At 39.1% G+C, this 23,752-nt stretch overlaps 1 protein-coding gene across 3 annotated transcripts; it reads right to left on the bottom strand.

Moving 5' to 3' along the window:
• Positions 1 to 447: 447 nt before the first annotated feature.
• On the bottom strand, positions 448 to 23,752 carry LOC104938777 (beta-1,3-glucosyltransferase). 3 transcript variants are annotated; one of them, XM_027275987.1, is made up of 15 exons: positions 23,497 to 23,752; positions 21,819 to 21,856; positions 21,685 to 21,724; positions 21,158 to 21,267; positions 13,818 to 13,894; positions 13,264 to 13,375; positions 13,038 to 13,174; positions 12,687 to 12,750; positions 11,678 to 11,794; positions 9,046 to 9,115; positions 8,052 to 8,165; positions 5,256 to 5,355; positions 4,959 to 5,078; positions 3,775 to 3,919; positions 448 to 2,201 (listed from the first exon to the last, which is right to left on the bottom strand). In XM_027275987.1, exons 1-15 carry the CDS (start codon positions 23,555 to 23,557, stop codon positions 2,178 to 2,180), a joined length of 1,329 nt encoding a protein of 442 aa, XP_027131788.1. In that variant the 5' UTR covers positions 23,558 to 23,752; the 3' UTR covers positions 448 to 2,177. The 3 variants fall into 3 exon arrangements, with proteins under 3 accessions (XP_027131788.1, XP_010753526.2, XP_027131789.1); XM_010755224.3 differs by having other exon boundaries at positions 448 to 2,672; positions 23,497 to 23,748; XM_027275988.1 differs by lacking the exon at positions 8,052 to 8,165 and having other exon boundaries at positions 448 to 2,672; positions 23,497 to 23,749.

The raw sequence follows: 23,752 nt of genomic DNA, 5'->3' as shown, positions 1-23,752 counted from the left end.
CTGATTTACTGTTCATTGATGGAAACTGAAAGAAACAGGGGGCCTGATGTCAGGCAATACAGTCATACAGTTTCTTCAGTTTCATTTTTGAACTGCCCAGCTAGAAGCATCTTGTCTGTGTCAATGAGAGAGGAAACACTGTGGAATTTATGAAACCTCTGCATTAATAATGCTGCTGTGCATGTGTCTGCCTTCTATCCTTTTTGTGACCTTTGTTGTGTTAGACTTACACATGAAAGAGCACGAGTACGACATCCCCACAGCTGCATCCTGATCTGAAATTTAGTGTAACTTCTGACTCTTGTCGAGAACACACGGAAGTAAACAGGAAAGTATTGTTTGAAGCATTTCATGTGAAAAAAAAAGCCAACAATGCCAAACATACCAATAGTTCAAGAGATTATTCACTGTGTGTGTTATGAACAATATGATTTATTTATTCCCTCTACATGAATTCATGCTGAACGTGTTTTTGACAATATGTCATCTGCTCAGTATCATACAAAGCCTTCAAAAAGAATCTGTCACTACATGTCACTAATGGGCAGTCAATACAGCCGTTACCATAGTAACTAATGTCACAATGACATGGTGATAGTGAGACTCTTCACAACTCATGGGATTCTGCCTCAGTGAGAATCACAAGTCTGGAGAAATGAAAGAATCACACAGGCTGAGGCAGAGAAAGGAAAAGAAAAGGCAATCTCTTGTACTATCATCAGTGAGGTTTTCCTCTGCATTGTGACCAATCAGAGACTTATAAGCCTTTTTTTTACAACTTTAATCATATTTGGAGTTGTGCTGGCTGAAGAAAAGAGAATAGACGTGTGTGAAGAAGTGACAGCCACTAATTTGAATGGAACAAGACTCATTGATAACTTGATAACAGAACATTTGGCACCGCAACACTAACTTAATTTATTGTAACATTGACGTTAATAAACGGACAACTAAATCTATCTTTGGAGAGAATCTTTGGCAAAGGAGCAGCAGAATTTAATTAACTGCATCACTTGGCAACAGCTCATTGCACTGCAGTGTAGTATAGTATAGTAGTAGTATGCTCTGTCTCTAGATAAGAGAGAAAAATGGAGGAAGACCTACAACAGCACGGGATTCAAACATCCTCCTTCACACAGTCTGCTATGGCGCAAAACAAAACACAAACACACACAAAACGTTTTGTTCAACCCAGTAAATATTTTAGTTAAAATGATTAAAAAAGTCTTGTGTAATTTATGTAACACAAATAACATTTTTTTTGGCAAATGCACAAACAGATATATTTAAAAAAAAAAAAAAAACAGCTGCAGAACAGCACTTTAACACAGGCCTTCCAGCTATGGTTGTAATTACTCACACACATTCACTCTGACTAACCCACAAACAGATTTGCTGCTCACAGAACAAAAATAAAAGACTATCACACTTTGATAGAACATTCCTCCATCACAGATTTCAATGTGCCAAATTTATTCAACAAAAACATTTGTTTCAGAGATACTCAAAAAATGTAAATGTACTAAACAATGTATTGTTTGAAAGTGAAATGAACAGAAAATATAAAAAATATTATTGAAATTAATTGACATGAAATCTTTGTTATTACCATTACAGTTGGCAGTGAAATGAAACTTAAATTGAGGAATCTGAAATGTCAGACTGAAATCAAGACAGTTGTAAATTCTACGGTTAATGACTTCTTTGTCACTATTCTTAACTTATTTTAGCCTTCTTCATATTATTACTGTTAGGTTAGTATTTTATTTTAGTTGTTGCCTTGTTTTTTATGCTGACTGTCATGACCAGGTTTCCCTCGTGAGTACCTTTTCACTCTGTTGAAACCTAGCCTAAATAAATGAAATAAAACACTCTTCACCAGCAAAATTTAGTGTGCATATCTAGGCCCCCAAATGGCTGCTAGACAGAAAATAACTGAGACTGAACTGGAAGTCCTGCAGCATGCTGACATTATAATATTGACAGACAAACTATCATCTACTTAGCAGAGGCAAAGAAACATCAGCATGTAGTTCTCAGGTTCCTTTACTTTTGAATAGAGCATTTATGCTGTGACTCAGTCATATAGTCAGAGTGTAGGCCATTAAACAAAAATAAGATAAATGAGGCTAAAAAGGCTCCACAGAGCTGCAGATAATCCTGTGACTGCTTCCACATTAGTGATTGTCCATTAATCCATTCTGAAAAAAAGAACAGATATTTTTGTACTACACTTTGTACAACACTTTTTTACACAATTTGTTTTGTATCTGTTTTCATTGAATTGTTCTGTCCAGGACTCTGCTGAAAATTAGATTTTCCTTTCCTGGTTAAATAAAAGTTTAATAAATAAAAATAAAATTTAGATATCAAAAATATTCATCAATAAAGCTTGTTATTATGTTTCAAGACATGTTTGTTTGCCTTCTCCACAGTCGCTGTAGGGGTTTACAGCTCCTGTGCTGCTTGTTTGCTCCTCTTTAGCTCCACACTGTTGTGTGATTGAACACGTGGGTCTGTCCTGCATACACAGAGTTCTACAGTTCGTCTCGTGGATGTGTGTCCTGCAGCCAGTGTTTGTAGACAGCCACAGGATCTATGTCCCAGTGCTTGTGAAAGGAGATGGCTTGTTGCAAAGAGATCAGTGTTTCAGAGTAGTCATTCGGTCGGGCCTAAAGTAACAAGAACACATGGTTTTATCTCTCAGTTTCATGATTCGTGTTTAATTTATTGTGCTGAAAACAATATGGTGAATGCTCATTCATTAATATGTTGTTACAACCTGTGTATCTCACGAGGCAGTCTGTCTTCTGTCTCTTATCACTTACATTTAGGAAACATGAAGAGAGCATCATACAGAGCATCATCTGATACTGAATAAAGGTTAACGTTGCTTACATATGGACCCTATCAACACTTGGAGTACCTTTGGCTCATTTAGTGCTATATGTCTTTCCTGTGTGAAAGATGGTTCTGGAAAAGTAGCAGAGACAGATCGAAATTCATAGGGCGGATACGATAGGTCATAGGACAGTTTTCATGCAGGTTATTGTTCTTGTTTATCTGCCTAACACGTCACCTGCACGCGGCCAGTCAAAACAAGGCAGTCTTATGTCATGTCTGTTTTCTATCCAACTATGTGGGATATAATATTTTTATTAATGATGTAATTGTACTTTATCATCTAAAAAGCCTCTTCTCATGGAATAATATTTTTGTATCCAAATGAGTCACCGGATGATCAAGAAAGTGAAGAAAGATAGTCAGAATGTATCACAATGTAATTAGGCGATGACTGACTGACCACGTTGATCTACAGGTCCTCAGCGCCTTAATGAAAATAACAACCTAAAAATGCAACCAAAATCACGTGTACTGTCTGTATCCAAAGACTTCTCCTTTGAGGCCAATATATATAAAAAAAGTAAGTATTTTTCCAAAAGGCCTTTTTTCCACATTTGGACAGGGGATTCTGCACCACCCACTTATCTGACATTTTGTTTTATGGATTGTAATATGGATTTGTAATTTTCTAGCTCCATGGGGGTTTTCTGCAAAGAGTTGGAACTCAAACAATTGAGAAGTTTATTAGCTGCTGTTGATTTCCAAAAAAAGTGAATGACTGCTCCATTTTAACACAAACAAATGGTAATTCATAACTTATGAATAGATATTCTTACATACGTTCTATTGATGCTTGTCTGTGGACAAAGTTCAGTTCACCTTACAGTAATATTAAGAACATGCACGTGTGTGTGTGTGTGTGTTTCCTACCTGGTGGAACAGTGGACTGTGTGTGATGGGAATACCCAGAGAAGTGAAGCATCTGCCCAGCACCATGTCATCAGGAGCATCATCACTGTAGCAGCTACACCCACTGGAAATAAGCCTGGACACAGCCACTCTACTGAGGACCATCCTACACAAAGACAGAAAAAGGGGTCTGGTTAAGAGGGTCAGCTCTGTCCTGGACTGCCCCCTAGACTCCAGGAAGTGGGGGAGAGGAGGATGTGAGCAAAGCTGACTCACCCTCTCACCCCTCAAGGAGAGTACATTGAACTTACAGTCATTTGGCTCTAAGTCAGTGATAATGTTTCTCAGTATGTACTGTACATCTAAATAAGTAACATTAGTAACACAGGCAGTCATTCAATCCATCAGCAATTTAAACACATTAATTATAGCAGCTTAAATTACTAGTTATTATTGCATGTCTAGATGGTATCACATGTTGACTGTGGAAAAATCTGAAGCATGGGCATTTACAAGTTTTTCCAGTTGGCAATGTACACTGATGAAAAATGTCCCTAAAATTTAAAATACTTGATTCAATTTGGGCAACACGGTGGTGCAGTGGTTAGTACTTTCATAGCAACACGGTTCCTGGTTTGAACCTCGGCTAGGGCCTTTCTGTGTGTAGGTTAATTGGTGACTCTAAATTGGCAGTAGGTGTGAATGTGAGTGTGAATGGTTGTTTGTCTGTGTCTGTTTTCTGGAAAACAGCCCCAATAATGTAAGTAGACAAAGATTGTACTGTATGTAACACTCACAAACACAATCTTAACAGCAATTCTTTCTTTTTCTTCTTTTCACTTGTTAATCACTGACTTAAGTTTTGATGTTTCTATATTGAGTTTTATTTTACTCTGACATTATTAAAACACTGAGTAGTAGCTTCATTCACAATTTTACCATCATTCTGTGTTCAGATGTGACACAAGTCAATGTGAATTTGCTCAGGGTGGCGCAAAAAAAAGTTTCAACCAAAAAGGTGCATAAATATACAAATAAATACATCTCATTCAGAGATGAGAGGAAAGGGGAAAGAGCCTGGGCTCATCACAGACACACAAACACTCTAACTGGCTGTTTTGCGGCAAATAAATTCAAATAGTCCAACTGTATTTCCAAACACACCGACAGCACAAAAACAAGTTTCCTCCACCCTTCAGCCTCACCCCGCTCCTCCTGTGGCGTAGCTGTATCCATTCTGAATCAAGCTGTAGCCGTATCTCTCCCCCAGGCTCACTGCTTCCTTTGGGTTATAGCAATGCAGCAGCCGCCGCAATCTGGGTAAACTATAGATGGACAGTAATCAACACACAGGAATGAGCACATAGCACAAACAAGGTTACATCAAATGTTTACCAGGAGACTTCACATGATTTTTAGTAAATCTACTCCCACAGGTCTTTTCACTTAGTTTGCATGATTGAGCTTTTCTCAGTGCTTTAAAAAACTCTTCTCCTGGTTACCTGATGAGTGTATCATCATCAACAATGAGTAGCCAGTCAGTCTTTGGCACAGCTTTGCTCAGGAACCGCCTCAAGATGGCAAATGTCTTCCCACAATGCCCTGCAGGGAGACAACATTTTAAAGTCATATACAAGTATGAAAAAGATGAATTTCCAGTTCAGGTTTGTGCTATTCCTCAGATCCATGAAAGTATGACGGGCCATTTTTGTCCGCTGAGACAAATGAGAATGTGTGTGTGTGGATGTGTGTGTTTCACTGATAAACACACATTTGTATTTATGAGGTGTATTTGTGTTCAGACCAAATATGACAGATACTGTCTTTAAAATGGTTGTGTTGAGACTCTCCTGTCCAAATTCAATGTCATATCTGCAGACAAAGTGGTACTCCAAACAGAAGTAACTTTAATAACTCACTAGGCAGGGGTGAAAACACAAAAACAACAGAAGTCAGCTGATAGTCCAGGCAAAAGTACAAACAGTTGAAAAATCCAAGATGAACCAGAGGTCCAACAAAAGTCCAATAAACAAAATCCAGAACTGAGAAAAAATTCAGGAACCATAGCAGAAACATGGGTAAACCCAAGAGAGAACAGAGGACAGAGGGGCTAAAACAGGACTAGGAACCAATATGCAGTACACAGAACACAGAAAGACAAACAAGGACACAAAGGAACACAAGACCCACAGTAAATAGCACCAGGCCAACTGGACACAGGTGAAACTAACCAGGGTGGAATAGAATCGCGTTAATTGCGATGAATTAATTACAGTCATATTTAGCATGTTATGTTTTTTAATCGTGTTAATCTAATTTTGAATCTCTAACTTTCTGTATGTGAGTTTCCTTTTTATAAAATCTGTTTTTATGCGTTGGGCTTCTTGAGCTTGGGTTGTTGGGGGTGGAAAACAATGGTCAGTCACACCCTGAAGTGGACAATGATTGGCTGTCATTGTATATGAGCAAGTCTGCCACTGACAGGCTGACGAATGTTCTTGCCAAGTGGATAGTGATGAACTGCAAGCCGAACATAGGGGAAGACGAGGGGTTAACAGAGGTACAGCAGCACTTCACATGGACCTGATGTTTTGATTTATTTTTATTTTCTAACTATTTGGAGATTGACAAAAGGTCGAAACTAAAGGTTGCAGGCAGCACTTGGGACTAGTCTCAAATCCAGCAGAGTGTAAATGGCTAGGGCTATCTGTTTAAATCTATTAAAAACAATTTTAAAAAAGCCACTTTTTTGTTATTTATTAATCTTTTAATTTGCCATAATAATGTAATGAATTTAAATGAAAATACCTCAAGTTGAGGGCTTTTCTCAGCAATTTTTAGGTGAGATTGTTATTTTTCAGAGCATCTCTACAGAGCAACCGATAATGAGATTTAAACCACACTGGAATATCTCAACATCCACTGGATACCACAACATTTTGTACACATAACCAAGAAAATTCATTCAAAACTTTGGCTTATGTTACAAAACTAAATACATTCCCATCAGCCTCAGCCCTACTTTGTAGGAGTATGTGAAATTCATACACTAAGACATATACAGCTTGCAGGTATAAATGTAATTATAGGTGTGATTAGACACTGCCCTGTGATGAGCTGCCCTGATGAGGATGAGCAGTTACAGATAATGGATGGATGTACAGTATTAACAGTAATTATGGTGTGGTATATGGTGTATGGTATATGGCTATGTATGGCCATATGGTAAACATTATGCCGGTATAATCACACATTACATTGTCATTTTGAGCATGTTAGCATGCTGATGTTAGCATTTAGGCTCTTAAGGAAGTTCAAGTGCCATCTATTCACCTCTTCACTGGAATGGGGAATGACTATGTGGTTATTGCTTTTGATTAGTCTGTCCATACATTGATTCCTCCATGTGTCTGAGGACAGGAAGTCAGGAGAGCTACACCTCAGTCCTGGAGAGCTTGGAGGACTTTCTATCACTGTTTAATAATGTTTTCACATCAGGAACAAAACACAGGAAAATAATTGGGGGGTTGGAGAGTTGATCAGCGAGCACAGCAGCTTCTTTGGCACAGTGAGCTAAATGGGAATGTGAGAGTGTAACAGTTCTAATGAACTGTCAATGAAGGCTCTGATATAACCAAACAAACATGAACACTTCACATCAACCAAAGCACACTGTACAATGAAACTCAACTGTCATATTGTCAATACACAGTACATAAGATCAACTCAAAAGGTGTTCTACCATCCATCTCGCGATGGGCAAGCAGGTATACTGTTATGTTTACCATGCCCAGATAGCATGGCAACATTGATTCAATGTTGACATTCCATCAGAATCATCTTTTTGATTGAGGTTGAATATTCAAGGCTAGATGACATTGAATCAATGCTGATAATTCTTTGCTTTTTCAATGTTGAAAAGAGAAACATTGATTCAATGTTGGTCTGCTATCTGGTTGTCCACCATCCTACTTTAGCATATTAGCATATGTTATGCTAATTAGCAGAGAGACAGATGATAAATTATTTGGTCATAAATCAAAGTATTGGATAAAATTAAATTTCAGGGAATGCTCCTCTTTGCACCACGTGTAAACGTTGAGATATTTCAGTCTGAACCAAACTGACAGAGCTACATTAACTATCTCCACTCCCTGGAGTCTACCCTATGAAGTTCTGGGCTACAGAGGAAACAGGCTCCACAAACATCCTGTTCCTCCTGAGGGATCTCTCAGTGCTTCCAGGCTAGCTTGCTCATTTAACCCCTCCAGACAGGGATTCGGTACAGTACAACTCACCTCTTTCAGTATTGGGAACTCCCAGACTGATTGTGGGTATGGAGGCATCAGTGACATCACTGTAAAACTCTAAAAAGCCAGCATCTTTCTCCCAGGTTGCTTTCACAACTGGTACTGTGAGTAGAAAAGGGGATGAAAAGAGGTGAGGAGTGGGAGAGAAGAGAATGCATTCTCTCTCATTCTCAGCTCTGTACACCCAATCTCTGTTTGATGGCTGTCAGAATTAAAAGTCAAAGTTCAAACTGAAAACCTAAATCTAAACTCCAAAGGATAATCAAATAATGGAAGATGTCTTTGAGACTCAAGATCAGAGCAGTATTTACATAAAAAAAATAAATGTTAACTCAGCCAAGTGAGACCAATCCTCCTCTGACTGTGTGCTGTGATGGTTTGCTGTGCAATTCTGAATTCAACCTGAATTTTAAGTAACAGCAAAGTTAATCACATACGTTTTTTTTCTATTTCTGATTTTGTTAATTGCTTTTAAATAGTCAGTCCATAACTAGTGGCTCATTTTGACCCTGAAAACAGGCACTGATGTTTTGGATAATTACACAAACTGTTGCAATTTCAGCAGTCAGTCGAGATGAGACTGTGAATTTAAACAGGTGGTTTTCACCTGACAGGTTAACTCGGACTGAATGACCAGCCGACTGTTTGGTAAGCAAAAAAAGTAGTGACTGTACTTTTGCAGTTAAATGTCATTTCCATTTCATTACCATATTTTTCTGTGATAAACACAAACTGAGAACTAGCAAAAAAATCCATCAAACTTTTATATCAAAAGTACAAATTAATAATTGATTTCACTTTTGCTTACAAATATTTTAGAACAGGTCGGCTCACAAAAAGCTGCAGAGAATTCTTTTGATATGTCATCTTGTAGGTGTGCTGTGTTGGTACTCACTGCTTTAGATCTGGGTACTCCTTTCACAGCTGCAGAATCTATTTTTTAATTAATTTAATTGTTTTGCCAGGAATAACACACACTCACCTCGCTCCAAGTGGAATCTTTGGCAGGTTTTCACAGCCACAAACACGTCTTTTGTTGAAACTGCATTTCCCTGGAAAAAAACAGAGGAACAACAATGACGCAGCTGATTTAAAGAAAAAACATGATGCATCATGGCTATAAAATGGTAAAAAGTGCAGAGCTGAACATAAACCCAGCGTGAGGTGCAAGATGTGCAGAATGTAATGGACTTCAAATTGAGTCAGGATGGCAAAATGAGGCACACTCGGTCCTAACAGTATTATCATGTGGGAAAAACAAATCACAGCCATGTGTTCGTACTCCACTCAGAGACATGTCAATACTCGTTCTCGTTCTGCACTGAATTCTCTTTCATGTGTCGCTTCTTATTCCAGAAAATGAACCGTAATCAGGATATTATTTCTTATTTATAGCTGCCATTTTATGATCTGCTACATTTGCAGAATATTCAGTATAAATACAAGATTCCTGTAATCTCATAAGTGGTCTTTTCATTTTATTTATGCAATGTGTATTTTTAGATTCTTGTGTATATTCATACTAAATTATTGTATTTATCTCTTGCAGGGAAATTAAAGGATCACACTAGCAAGAGCAAATGTATGGAGCACCAAATACAGTGTATATATTTGTTTATGTCAGAATATAAACAGCAGCTGGAGAGGAAGAGATCCTGCTATGAATTATCTTCATCATTCAACAGAACAATAAGAGGCTCCGCAAACAATGACCATCCAAATTATGATTATCAACTGCAACATGTTCTCAGACTATTTATTAACCATAGAACAGTATTATAATCATTAGGTGCAACTTTGTGACAGCCATCCTAATAATGTTTATAGATATTTCACATATTATTATCGTCTATATATATGTAAACAGGTTTACAGATGTTTTAGGAATAATTTCTGTTTATCAAGTAGTGGAGCAGACAGCAGCCGGTGACTGTGCCCTTGAATCACATACACACTCATATACAGATATTAATCCTGCCTGGTGTTGTTTGTCCAAAGCAGATCCCCGAGGGGAAAAGCTCACAGCGCATGCAGAGCGTGAAGCATCACTGCTATTTACTTCACATTTCTCTTTCTTGGTCACATCTGGGGCTTCAACGTAATTTGAATTATAACTAATCTATTTCAATTTATTCCTAAAACTACTTATTCCAGAATTAAAATAGAACTGAGGAATATTACAATGCAAAAACTCCCAAAGGTGATTTTTCTCATGGCGATCAAGACCAAACTGAGCAATGGACAGTGTATGCGTGACGTGATCCATAGGTTTCCCAAGCGTCGTTTTGAAGCTCAAAATTTGTGTCGCTGGCTGCCGCCATATTTGGATGTCCTACCTCTTCTGCCTGATCTAAAAATGGGCAAAGACGTGGATCATGGGCGGACCTGAGGCGGACCAAATGATGCCTGTTCTGTTGTTTCTACTGTAGACAGCCTAAACATATTTCTGATTGAGAGGGGCCTATTTTGTTCATGCTCTGTTGACTCTATTTAAGTGTATCTGCACTGTAAAATACTGTGTTTTCAGAAACAGGTGAATTTACTGTGCTGTTTGTTTGGAGTGTTCCTGTACTATAAATCCTGCTGGGATTTATTTACAGCACCCACTCACAGAATATTGTTCCGACTTCCATGGCCAGAACCAACACATGACAAGAAAATATATTGGTAAGAACAAGAAAAACAACTTGATATAATGAGAACCACAGTTCTGATTTTTACTGTGTTGGCAGCAATACACATCTGTACCACCCAAGAAGATAGATTCTTATACCAGCTTATACCTTGAGGGTTGTGGTTTTGGATGTGCTGTTGGATACAATAAGATTACGAGAGGAACTGGAGGTAAATAAAATGAAATTTAACGTACAAAAAAAGGGCCTCAAACAGAAGTTCTGGTTCCCTTCAACACCGGCTGGCACTGTTTGGTCACATGATAAATGGAATTAACTCATACCACTTACCATTAGACCATAGGAAGGTTTGTGCTGTGCACAGAAGTTCTATTTAACTTTGTGATCCCAGCAAAAAAAATCTTGCTTTCCTATGTCAGATGTATACAGATGGAGTTTTAATGGCAGTCTTTATCTTCTGTCCCACCTATCTTCTGTAGCCTCCTGTCATTTCCTCAGAAATGTGCATCATTGCTCAGTTCTATGTGCTTTGTCATCAAACAAACACTGTAGCGATCCATCAATCTACTTAGTATGGTAGACCAGTTTCCATTTAGCCTTCAGACGGACTCGGCCTACTCATCTTTGTGTTTTCATTCTTGTACAATCTGTCTTGGCGGTGCTGCTCACTGTTCTACTCTGAGTTAAAAATGTGATTATGGTTTATGGATTACAAAATAAACCATGCTTAATGTTTCCTTCTTTTGACACCAAAACGAAATCAGGCCTCCATGTTTTATACTTATTTAGTACCACCTGTCGGGATAATGTTAACTGTGTTTACCTACTAAATAATCCCTCCATTCCTCTGAGCTGGAACATGTTTTAGTCTGTCTGCACTGAAACTTTCAGCAACTGACGGTTTTAGCCACATGCACATATGTAAACACAAAAATGTGAGACACTCTTTAAAAACTAACTTAAATACGATATGGTACATACACAGTTGGGCAGGTAGGTTGGAAATGTTGTAGCACAGTTGTCTCTCATCTCTATACAAAACTCTGGAATGGCTGTCAGCTTTGGACCGTTTCCTTCCTCCCAAATATACAACGCAATCTAGGAAAACAGAAACAGACCTTAGAATAAGTGCAGGCCTCATGGGAGAGAAGTGAAACAGTCATATGTGATTTATTTATGAAGTAAGAGTTACTACTACAGCACTGATGGTCACTATCAACATGAATCAATTTCAGTTAGACCTCAGATAGATGTGAACAGTAAACAGTGAACACACACACATCACACATACACACACACACACATACACTTATTCTGTATTACCCAAAGGTCATTTGAGAATTTCAAAAGTAAAATTCAAAATCCACCCATTATCTGTAACCACTTAACCTCATCAGGGTCACAGTGGGGCTGGAGTCTATCCCAGCTGATTTTGGGTGAGAGGCGGGTACACCCTGGACAAGTCACCAGTTCCTCACAGGGCACATAGAGACAAACGACCATTCACACTCACATTCATTCCAGAAGCCAGAGTACCCAAAGAGAACCCACGCAGACACAGGAAAAACATCAAAAACATTTCATAGACTTTCTTTGTTTCTTTGTGTTACTGCAACCTGACAAAAAATAACACACAAGCACAGACACACACACATGCACACACACACAACTTAGTCCCATCCAGAATCTAATCATAGAGTAGATCTATGAAAAGATGCAGGCATGGAAAGCTGCAGGGCTTGATTCTGAGAGCTCCTCAACAAAAGGCGAGTCAGTCGCTGAGGGAATACTGCCTATCATTGTTGTATGCCTAAGCGTCTCAGCTCAGCGTGCAGCTGGAAATGTGACACTAATGACAGTTTTCACAGCGGCTGTAGAGGTGCGAAGCAGAACTGAAGCACAATCGCGTCTTATTAATAACGTGATATAAGACATGGGCAGGTGATGACAAACAAATTTACGAAAACTCCTAGAAAGTGTTTCAGCGTACCTCGTGTTTCAAGTCGATGGTAAAATCTGACTTGAGGTACTCGAGTTGGATCCGCTCAGCGAGTCTGAAACACATGAAAGTGAAAGAAGACTTCAGTCGTGTATATGAGAGGACGACCTGTCTCATTAGTTATCCCTATGAACCCTATTCTGTGTTCATACCAAATATATCAACATGCATGTTTTCTGTGTATTATGTAGGTATGATTACGGCCTCTAGAATTAACGACCAAAGCACAAGATTTGAAAGATTGGGTCAATGCAACGGTAGAGACTGCATTCTGTTTATACCGTTTAGATTTGTTCAATGTGAAAAAAAAGAAAGCAGTCACACTTGCACATCTGCACACACCTCTGGAGCAGCGGTGTGCTGAGAGCCCAACCTGCTGCAGGCTCAGGGTAACTGAAGGAAGCAGGCTCTTCAGAGAAGGCATAGTGGTGGATGATGGAGGCCTCGTTGTCGTGGAGACTCTTACCTAAGAACCATTCCTGTGCAGCGTGATAATATGTCCATCAGTGCAGTATATTAGGGTCACCATGAGGATGTTTGCAAGTTGATGTGTGTGTGTGCATCTCACCTCTTGGACTTGATATCTGTGGAGCACCTGTAGCAGAGTGGCTAGAGTGACTCTTGTTTCCTCCTCTATGAAGAAAAACCAGGAAGCTGATTTGCCATAAGTAGAAGAGAGCCTGGAAAGATCCACATGAATTTATTAACTTTATACCTTAATTTTTCCCATTATGAAAGGATACGACTTTAATTATCCCACACTGGGGAAATTCCCTTGTCACAGCAGCTCATATACACAAGGTTCATAAGAAATCATTCACAAGGAATAAATATAGAGAAGAAAGTCATGCTGAAGAAAGTCATGAAGTCATGCTGAAGAAAGTCATGAAGTCATGCAGTGTTAAAGAGTGTGACAGCTGTTGAATGAAGGACCTGTGGTAGATCTCCTTCTTACATGGTGGGAGTAGCAGTCTGTTACTGAAGGAGCTGTTTAAGACCTCCACAGTCTCATGCAGGAGGTGAGGGGAGTTGTTGAGGACTCACTAAAGCTACATCAAATTAAACCTTAATGAATCTGATTTAATGAATTTGTTTATCATCATGTGCATGTTCAACACTCACTGAGGAAGCGCAGGGAGGATGCTCCAGTCCCCATCATAATCTGACAGCTCATGAAGGAGAACAACAACTGGATCAGCCTGCGTGAAACACAACAACTCAATTTCACAAAATGTCCTTAAATTAATTCACCAGCGTCCTGTGGTCACATGAAAGATAAAGCTCATCTGAAACATTGAATTTTAATGCTTGTAATTTATGCTGAGTACGAACTCGCTCTGTGAGCCTCTGTGCACCTGAAGTGAAAAAAAAGTAAACATCGCTGAGGTCAGACTAGGATTTCTGCACAAAAGAGAACACTTCAGTCCTAAATGGAAAATCTTTGTCTGTTTATGCAGTCATGAAGGTAAATGTGTTGGAATCATAAATTCAACTTTCTGCTCTGTTAAACATCCATCATATGAGGTGTTTGTCACTGTGGAATACATCTGTGAAGTATTTGTTACTTTCAATCATGAAAATCAAACATTTCCCTTTATTCTGACATATTGTACTTCAATCTTCTATCCATCCATTGAATATGAATCCTCTGAAAATGTCCAGAATCCATCCAACCATCCATTATCTGTAATCCTCATTGCGGTCAGGGTGAGGCTGGAGCCCATCCCAGCTGATATATATTGTTGATAATATACTGCATATTCCCCATACCAGGTTATAGTTGAATATATATGTTTATATGTGTGTGTGTGTGTGTGTGTCAGCAATCACGACTAACACTCAAACTGTTGGATGATGGTGCTGCTGTTTTACCACTAGAGGGCAGTGTACAGGGTGATTTTCTCCCTGAAGGAAGCTTGATAGTAGAAAGTTCATTGACGCAAGCGCTATTTAAGTGACACAGTGGCGACGCCTTGATCACGCGGAGTAAAAATATCCGCACGTCAAGCTATACACCGTTTGGAGTTAGGATTATAGTTTTGTGATCACGGGCTTAAAATGAGGCCTGCATGGCTAAAAAGTTGTCTGTAAGAATAATAAATACTAATCACATCACAGAGAGATTGGCCAACTTTCTGTTTGGTGGCTTTGCTTCCGATTTGGATTAGCTGTTGAGCAAAAAAGAGTTTGGAGTTCAGACATGAAACTTCAACCATGAGCCAGCCATGGTCTGAAGACCATATCCATGTTTGTAAGTTTCATGTAAATCAGACAAATTGTGTGCCCTCTGTAATCATAAACGTGTTTTTGACTAAATTCAAAATGGCCACCAAATCTTTATGCATGTATTACACAGTCCTTTAGCAAAGGTACTGGGATGTCCGAGAGTATCAGTTAATACTGGAATCAAGGTTAAAGTCCAAAGCAATATGAAGATATGAGCAAAAATGCATTTTTGCTAATTATAGCGCCCCCCAAAGGTCAAAGGTCACCAAAATTAGGCCTCTCAAAGAAGTGGTCATGAGTCTGTCTTAGAAGTTTGAAGTGAAAACATCAAGCGGTTGCCGAGATATGGCCTTACTTCCTGTATGGCGATGTTGCTGTGACGTTTGATTGGCTGCTACGCGCAAACGGAAGCGAAATTAAAAAATCCACATGATAACTTTTGTGTGGCTTGGTCTGAAGATTGGGAAATTGGACAATCTGCATGACCTGAAATGCTTTTTGAAGGTTTTTTAAAATTAAAAATGGCGGAAAATCCAATATGGTGCAAACTGACGTCATAGGGTGCATTGAACTTTTCTTGATCCAAGGATTCCAACGGTACCTAATTTGTGAAATTTGGACCAACAGGTCCAAAGTTATGAAGCTGAATGCACTTCGAAATTTGACATGTTGGTGGCGCTAGAGAGTTCGATGTACGGGCATGAAAATTCTTGAGGTTGACAATGGGACTGTCCTGAATATGTGTGCCAAGTTTCAAAACTTTTCATCATGGCGTTCTGGGGGCTGCCATAGACTTCAATTGTAGCGGAAAATAGATTAATAATAATTAGGAAAAGATAGAAACACAATGGTTGCCTTCACAGCTTTGCTGCTAGGCACCCAATAATAATAATAATAATGATAATAATAATAATAATAATAATAGGAAAAGCTACTAACACAATAGGTGCCTTCACAGGCTACCCTGCTAGGCCTCAATAAGAAATGCTACAAAAACAATAGGTGCTTCGCAGCTTTGCTGCAAGGCACCCAATAATACGAAAAGCTACAAACACAATGGTTGCCTTCGCAGGCTATGCTGCTAGGCACTCAATAATAATAAGTAAAGCTACAAACACAATGGGTGATTCGCAGCTTTGCTGCTATGCCCCCAATGATAGGAAAGGCTACAAACACAATGGTTGCCTTCGCAGGCTACGCTGCTAGGTCCCAAATATAGACAACGAGAAGACTTCCATCATGGGTCTGATTTTAGTTAAAGGAAAGACAAACGCAGAGATCCAATCGTGTACAATTTGAAATTTCCCAATCACACTTCAGGTCCACTTCAGATTCTGAGGAGGGTTGAGGAGGGTTTTTACCGTCTGCTGTGAATGTTTGGTGACGTGGACGAAAAGAGCAGCAGCCAGATGAGATGACACTGTAACGAGGCTGCATGATGAGGCTTGAAAGGGCGCAGCATTGGCTCTGACATCTTGAATTAAAAGCCTGTACCTGAGGTCGATAACAAATAATGAAGCATGTAACAAGGCTGAAATAATTCATCTCTCCCTGTGATACATCTGAGTAAACAAAGCACTAAAATTACGACCGAACCGCTGCTGCTCATATTTTGGTGACATCATGACAGCTGTGTACCTCTGATTTACAGTGTGACGAGAACCTTTGAGTGACCCCAAACAAACAAAGAAGCCATATGTCAGTCTGACAACAAGCTGTCACCATGTCAGAGTTTATGGGTGTTTAGCCACCTTCAATCACTGCCTTCGGCCGAAATAAACACCTCATACGTCAGTCAAAAAAAAAAGTGACGCACAACCTGCCCTTACTCCAAACTGCCTGCTACAATCAAGTTCTATCTAGCTGTGATAAAGCCTGCCTCACAGAAAACGCAGCCTGACAGCACACATGCAGAGATGATTGTACACACACACACACACACACACACACACACACACACACACCACCAAATGTGCTATTTATAAAAGCCATTTACTATCAGCACCTCAGAAGCTGCCATGGCTATTACACAGCATCTGATTTGATTTAGATTATAGTATTTGACACATTATCTGAACCTCTCTATTCAGATAAAAATGATTCCTTCCTGCAGTTCAGAGCAGAAACGTGCACAATTACACTATTTACATCTACAATAAAATGTATTTATTTACTTACACTGTTTTTCTTGAATATTGTGGATGTCTATTTTCTATTAATACTAAATCTGTGTTAAAGGTCCAGTGTGTCAGATCTTTTGGACATGTATTAGAAGGAAAAAGCAGAAGTACAGAGGGGTCATCACAGACTTTGTCGACTGGTGCTATCGCAACCACCTTCACATCAACGCCAGCAAGATGAAGGACCTTGTGATCGACTTCGTCAACATCCAGGGATTGGATATGGAGAAGGTGGGAGCATACAAATACCTGGGTGTTCACCTTAACAACAAACTGGAATGGTCAGACAACAGACGTCCTGTACAAGAAGGGTCAAAGTCATCTCCACTTACTGAGGAGACTGAGGTCCTTCGGAGTGTGCAGGACTCTATCTATGGAGCTCGAGGCTGGCCACAGAACATTTAAAGCTCCATAAGTGCCAGTATTAAAATGTCCAACAGCAGAAATAAACATGTTTACAGCTTGGTACTAAAAATGTGTTGGTAGCTAGATAGATAGCCAGTGCTGCAAATTGTTCAGCTTCAATTTAGAAATCTGTGGGTGACATCACAGATACTGTGTCTATTCTGTTCTATTAAACTGTCATTGAGTAAAATCATAATAATCAGCATGTAAAAAATGAAAGTTTATTTTCACAAAAAAATGAATTTGTCATTTGTAATATTATTAATAGAAATTTTAAATGAATTAACAATCGATAAGGTAATCATTTGAATCTGTGGAGACCATTGAAGATGTGTATGTTACATGTTATGGCTGTATGTGTTCTATGTGCTGCTTGTTTCTCTGCACAGGTGTGCCACATCTGATTGTTCAATGAGGTGCACTAAGCCTGAAGGTGAAGAGTTTAAAAGCTGAAAAAAAACTTCCGGTGTTTGGACTCTGATTTAGTGTCTTGGTTGTTTTTATGTATATGTTCATGTTATGTTCATAATCCCATTAAATGGTTTTGGCTGTTTTTTTGAAAGTGTCTTTCTGTTGTTGATTTGGTTCAGTGGTAGAATTTTGTTTGCACCATAGAGCTGGCTAAGGCTGAGTGTAATACAATCAAATTCATGTTTGTCAATTTCATTGGTTTTCCAAAACAAATGGAAAATTTAATAAAAAATGTTTATAGGCAAAAAAAATTGAGTGTGTAATTGTTTTTCACTGCCATGTATGAACAGTCACATAACAAGCTATAGATGATGTTGATGTGCGCTCACTGCTTTTTCTTTCTGCGTCTCAGGTTAGAAATCAGTGCATGAACACGTCAAACCATCACATGGTTTCAAATCAAAAAGTGAAATTAAATCACTGCTCCCATTATGTCGCTGGTGAATCATCAACTGACAAGTACTCACAAACAAAGCGTGTGATTAAAGTTTTCTTTTCCAGCTACTACATCACAGGCTGTGATTGTAAAGGAGTCCTCAGTAAAAACTCAGAGGTGGAGAGACTATGGTAAATTCAATTCAGAATCCGGACGTTTCAGTAGACAGGGGAAATTAAGATTTTAAACAACTTCTGTCCTTCACAACAGTCTGAAAATTTTGGGATTTTTCATTCTTTAGAATTCCTTCCTGGGAGCTCCTGCTGACTGCCTTCTGTCATTTTTTTCGATCAGGGACGACAGTCTGTATTGAAAATGAGGTTGGAACAGAATCAAAGACTTTGTTTCACAGTACCCGATCTCATCAAAGGAAAATCAGCTTCTCTGTGTCTCTACTGGCTGTCATGTCCATGTGCCTGTAATCTCATTTCACTGAGCTCTATAACAGATAGAGTTTTCACAGCTACCCAGCAGCCACATATTATTAAATAACCACTATGTGAGAGTAGAGAGCTTGGTTCCTCTCAGCACAGGTAGGGGAGCTCTATGACAAGGAGGACACCTATTGGTGCCTGTGTAACACCACAGCAAGGCATGCAGTCACTGATGCACATTACAGGTGAAGCAGCTTTAATAATAATTTAATAGCAGCAGCACTTTTGAAAAAACTTGGGCAATGGCAACAAAAGACTGGAAAAGTTGTGAAATGCAGAAAGAAAACAGCTGGTGGAAGATCTCAGTGAATGAGGTGAACTGGTGACAGGTTGGTATCATAAAAAGAACATCTTAGAGAGGCTGAGGCTTTGTGGAGTAGAGATGAGGAGGGGTTCATCACTCTGAAAAACTGCTCTGGCAAATATTGCAACAATTTAAGAATGATGTTTTTATTCCACAGTTCATAATACCATGAACAGATTCAGAGAATCAGAAGAAATCTGAAAACCAATATGTTGTGATCATCAGGCCTTCAGACGGCACTGCATCACAAACTGACATAACTCTGTCACTAAATCGCTGCGTGGGCCGAGGAACATTTCCAAAAACCATTGTCTGTGAACACGGTTCATCGCTGCATCCACAACTGATAGTTGAAACCCAACCATGCAGAGAGGAAACTATAAACCAGATCCAGAGACGCTGTGGTCTGATGAGTCCACAGTTGAAATTCTGTTTGGAAATCATGGATGCCGAGTCCTCCTGGCTAAAGAGGAGAGGAACCATCCAACTTGTTATCAGCACACAGTTCAAAAGCCAGCATCCGTGATGCATGGTGGGTAACCTGCACATTTGTAAAGACTCCATTAATACTGAATTTAATGACATCTTTTTCAAAAATGACCTTGCTTATTTCAGCAAGACAATGTTAAACTACTTTCTGTATGTATTCGAACAGCATGGCTCAGTCGTAAAAGAGTCTGGGTGCTGAACTGGGCTTATCACCTGTTTGGCACATTATAAAATGTCAAATACTTTCAAGATTACAGCAAAGTCTCCTCAGTTCACAGACAGAAAGGTGATGAACAGAGTGCTAAACATGACCCTGTTTAACTCTCTGAAACATGTTGCTGGCATCAAATTTAAAATAAATAATTTTCCAAAAACAATCAAATTTCTCAGTTTCAACATTTGAGAATGTTTTGTGCTAGTTTCTGTTAAATAGTTGCTTTTGATATTTTACACATCATCAGTTTGTTTCTATTCACATTTTAAACAGCAAGCCAATTTTTGAGGGAATGGGGCTGTATTAAAGAACAATATATATATATATATATAATATATAATATATATATATATAATAAGTATATATATATATCATAGTATAATAATAAAATATATATATATATATAAAATATCATCATTATTATTATTATTATTTATTTTTATTGTTTCAGCCCACTTACAACAGATGATAAATACCTGACCTTTACCTAACTGCTGCTGACCATTTTCCAGGTGGAATTCTAAAGTTGCTCACACTAAATGAATTAATATTGTAAAATGACTAATCATATTCATTAATATGGTACAAAGAGTTGAAAAACATTCTAACATCTATGTGAGACTGTGTAAGCTTCTCTTAGCTAAATGCTAACATGAGCATGCATGTTGGCATGCTTACATTGGCTAATTAGCACCTGTTACAGGTGATGTCACGCATACCCTGTCTATTCTCTATACTGTCACTAGCACTAAAGAAAAAGTAGAGCTGAGGTTTGTTCATAAATCAACAAACACAACTGTTGGAAAAAAACTTTTTAGTTGATGATGGCACCGGCATGGGAAGTTATTAGAATTAACCCTGAATGTCTGACCAAATTACACAGCAATCCATACACTACTACTCATGGTGGCTCTTGTGGAAAGGTTAGGGCATCACTAGCATTGGTGGGATTCATCCTCTGGTGACTATGAATGTTGAATGTCTATACGTAACACTTTGTGAGAAATTATATCTGGACCAAAGGTCATCAACAACACTCCTAGCATGATTAAATAAATAAAAGATATAAAAGAACCAATAAATATGAAATCATTGATTAGGTTACTAAAATGATTTATTCGAATTGTTTTAAATGCTTTAAAGTTTTAAAGTTTGGAGTTCATTTTCACAATGACAGATAGGACACCTACTTAACATACATGTGTGGACACACAAAGAACAGACAAGACCAGGGCTGAGATCTAAACACAGCATATTACCACTCCTGAGGCAACAGTGTGCTAACCACAAAGCCTGATGTCACCTGTCCCAGCTCAGCTGCCTGCTGCAGAATCTCCGCCCTCCTCTGCCTCCCCCGACGGGTGTGGTAGGAGTTCCTCTGACTCTGGATCACTATCACTACCTCTTCCAAACCTTAAAACACACAAACACACACAGAGTTAGACTGATGACAAATGAAAAAGCAAAGACACAGGGAGTAACAGTGATGCAAAAGAATCCAATCAGAGTTTCACTCATCTGTGTTCTCGGGGGGATATTGTTACCTTTTGATGGAGCCAGGCTAGCTGTCTCACTCTGCTTCAAGTCTTTAGATTCATATTTAACATACACACACGAAAGTGTGTCATGTAACTCTGAGCAAGAAAGTGAATAACCATATTTCCAAACATGTTAAACTACTCCTTTAACTCCTAGTCGTCTGCATCCTCCCCTCAGATGAGAGGGATAAAAAGAGATACCACTGATCAAATCAAACATCATTTATATGGACCTGAACTGCTTTCCTTAATGTCACTATGTCAGGCTATGCACAGTGAAATCCTCACTCACCAACAGAGCTGTGTGCAGTGGGCTCCTGGTGCTCTACTGCCTGCGGGGAGTCAGAGGGATTCTGGTTAAGTCTGACACACACTGTTGAGCCACATGAGTCGTGATCACAGCAAGAATCTGGGAGCAGCACTTACATGAGCACAAGCCGTGTGTGTGTCACCAGCAGAGGGACCTTTAAAAGAAGAGCATTTATTTAGTTATTTACAGCAGGAGTGATAGCTGATTACCAACAGAGCTCATAGTACCCCACTAGAACACTGCGCTCTCAGTATGCTGGGTTCCTTGTGGTGATCAGTGATTGGTCGAGTCTGCTGCTGTGGTCCTGCTTGACCTCCACTACATATACTACTATTATGATTATCATTATTACTATCTTAGTCATATCTCCATTAACATTTATAGTTATTTTATTGCTGTTGTGCATCTGTGTCTCTCTCTGTCTATCTCTCTATTCATCTATCTACCCAACAGTAAGTGTAAACAATCTATCAAGCCAAGGAGCCATATATATATATATATATATACATCACAGTCTTATATTGTATGATCATTATGGAATAACAGACTGAGCAGTAGCAGACTCAGCAGCCCTGGTATTTGTCCTGGTAAAAATATTCTTCTCCTCTGAGAGTCAGTGAGTATAATAACATAATAATGGTAGAGATATATGCTGGATATGGCAGCTGCTGAATCATCATGTGTTCATCATGTGGCTCAAGTCTGTTTCCTAGAGGTTGCTCCTGGGTCCTTGTTCTTTATAATGTATCTATCTTCCTGATTATCCATACTGTCAATTTATTAAAGCCTGTAAAAATATACATAAAACAGATTATTTACAGTACAGATGTTCAAAGTCCTGCTACTTATACAGGTAACAAGTGCGCTGAAAGAACCTGGCTGATCTGATGTCAAGGAGAAATGATCAGTCCAGGTCAAAAACATTGTGCCTCATTCTGGACAACAGACTGGAGGTGCAACACTGAGGCTGTCTAGTATCTGCATCCATCTTATGTCTTTTTGTATATTATTTTGAGTAAATCTATCTATCTATCTATCTATCTATCTATCTATCTATCTATCTATCTAGACTTCTGCTCACAACTCTGTGGGTCTGACCTTCATAGACTGTGTTTGTTTGACATTCCCCTCGCCCTCCTGTTAGGTCAACACACCTTACACTTTAATCATTCACCTGTACAGCCTGGTGACCTCATCTGTTTCCCAGCACAGCCCCGCCCATCTCAGGCTTGAGTAACCAAGGTAACCAAGTGTGCAGAACTGTTCATTTACGAATGATTATTTAGTTTATTATTTCATATATTCAGATATTGTGTTTCAGTTGGTCTAAATTTTCAATTTCACTATAAACTGTGACTAGCACTCACTCCTGTAATTCTCAATCAGTGCTAAGTTTTCAATGTACATGAAAAAATCGAATATTAATTAACTTAGAGTACCTGACAACTCCCCACAGGATGAGCTGAAATATAAAGTGCTGCGTCAAGTTACGCAGAATAAAATCACTATATAAAATAAAATCACAGTTTCCTGTTTTCAATTTTCAATGAAATACTCGACTGTTCTGTACCAAAGCCAGTATCACCAGCATAACTGAGCGGAGAAATATCTCATTAAATACATCTATTGGTATATTTTCCGAACCGTACTGTACTATGTATGTTCTTACATTATGCTGGAAACTTTACTTTGAAGGCCAAACAGAACCAACTTCCGGTGACGCAGGGCCTCCTGCTTAATGCTAGCCGTTTAGCTAACACACTAGCCGCCTCTGTAAGGCATTGGTCCACTCACCAAGCCAGAGAAGAAGCACGGCGACCAGTTTGCATCCTTTAACCACATGATGGTGCGACATGGTCCCCGTGGCTGCTGCTTTTCGCTTGAAATCACCGTCTTTTCATGGCGAACCGGGCAAATTGGTTAGCCACATTCCTGTACTGGCAGAGCTCTGTCCCACTGTAGCAGCAGAGCTTTAGCGACCTCTAGCGGACACTGAACGAACAGGTTACTGCCGTCATATGGGCTACACAACAATAATGTGCCCTGCTAT

The sequence above is a fragment of the Larimichthys crocea genome, unplaced genomic scaffold, assembly GCF_000972845.2.
Source record: "Larimichthys crocea isolate SSNF unplaced genomic scaffold, L_crocea_2.0 scaffold270, whole genome shotgun sequence".
Classification (NCBI taxonomy): domain Eukaryota; kingdom Metazoa; phylum Chordata; class Actinopteri; family Sciaenidae; genus Larimichthys; species Larimichthys crocea.
The sequence above is the reverse complement of the archived record's forward strand: the minus strand, read 5'-3'. Positions and strand labels throughout refer to the sequence as shown.

Coding starts and splice junctions, on each gene's coding strand:
- LOC104938777 (XM_010755224.3), bottom strand. CDS start 23,557: ATGTCGCACCATCATGTGGTTAAAGGATGCAAACTGGTCGCCGTGCTT. Junction 21,857..23,496: donor CGTGCTTCTTCTCTGGCTTG/GTGAGTGGACCA, acceptor CTTCTTTTAAAG/GTCCCTCTGCTGGTGACACA. Junction 12,751..13,037: donor AGCACACCGCTGCTCCAGAG/GTGTGTGCAGAT, acceptor CATGTGTTTCAG/ACTCGCTGAGCGGATCCAAC.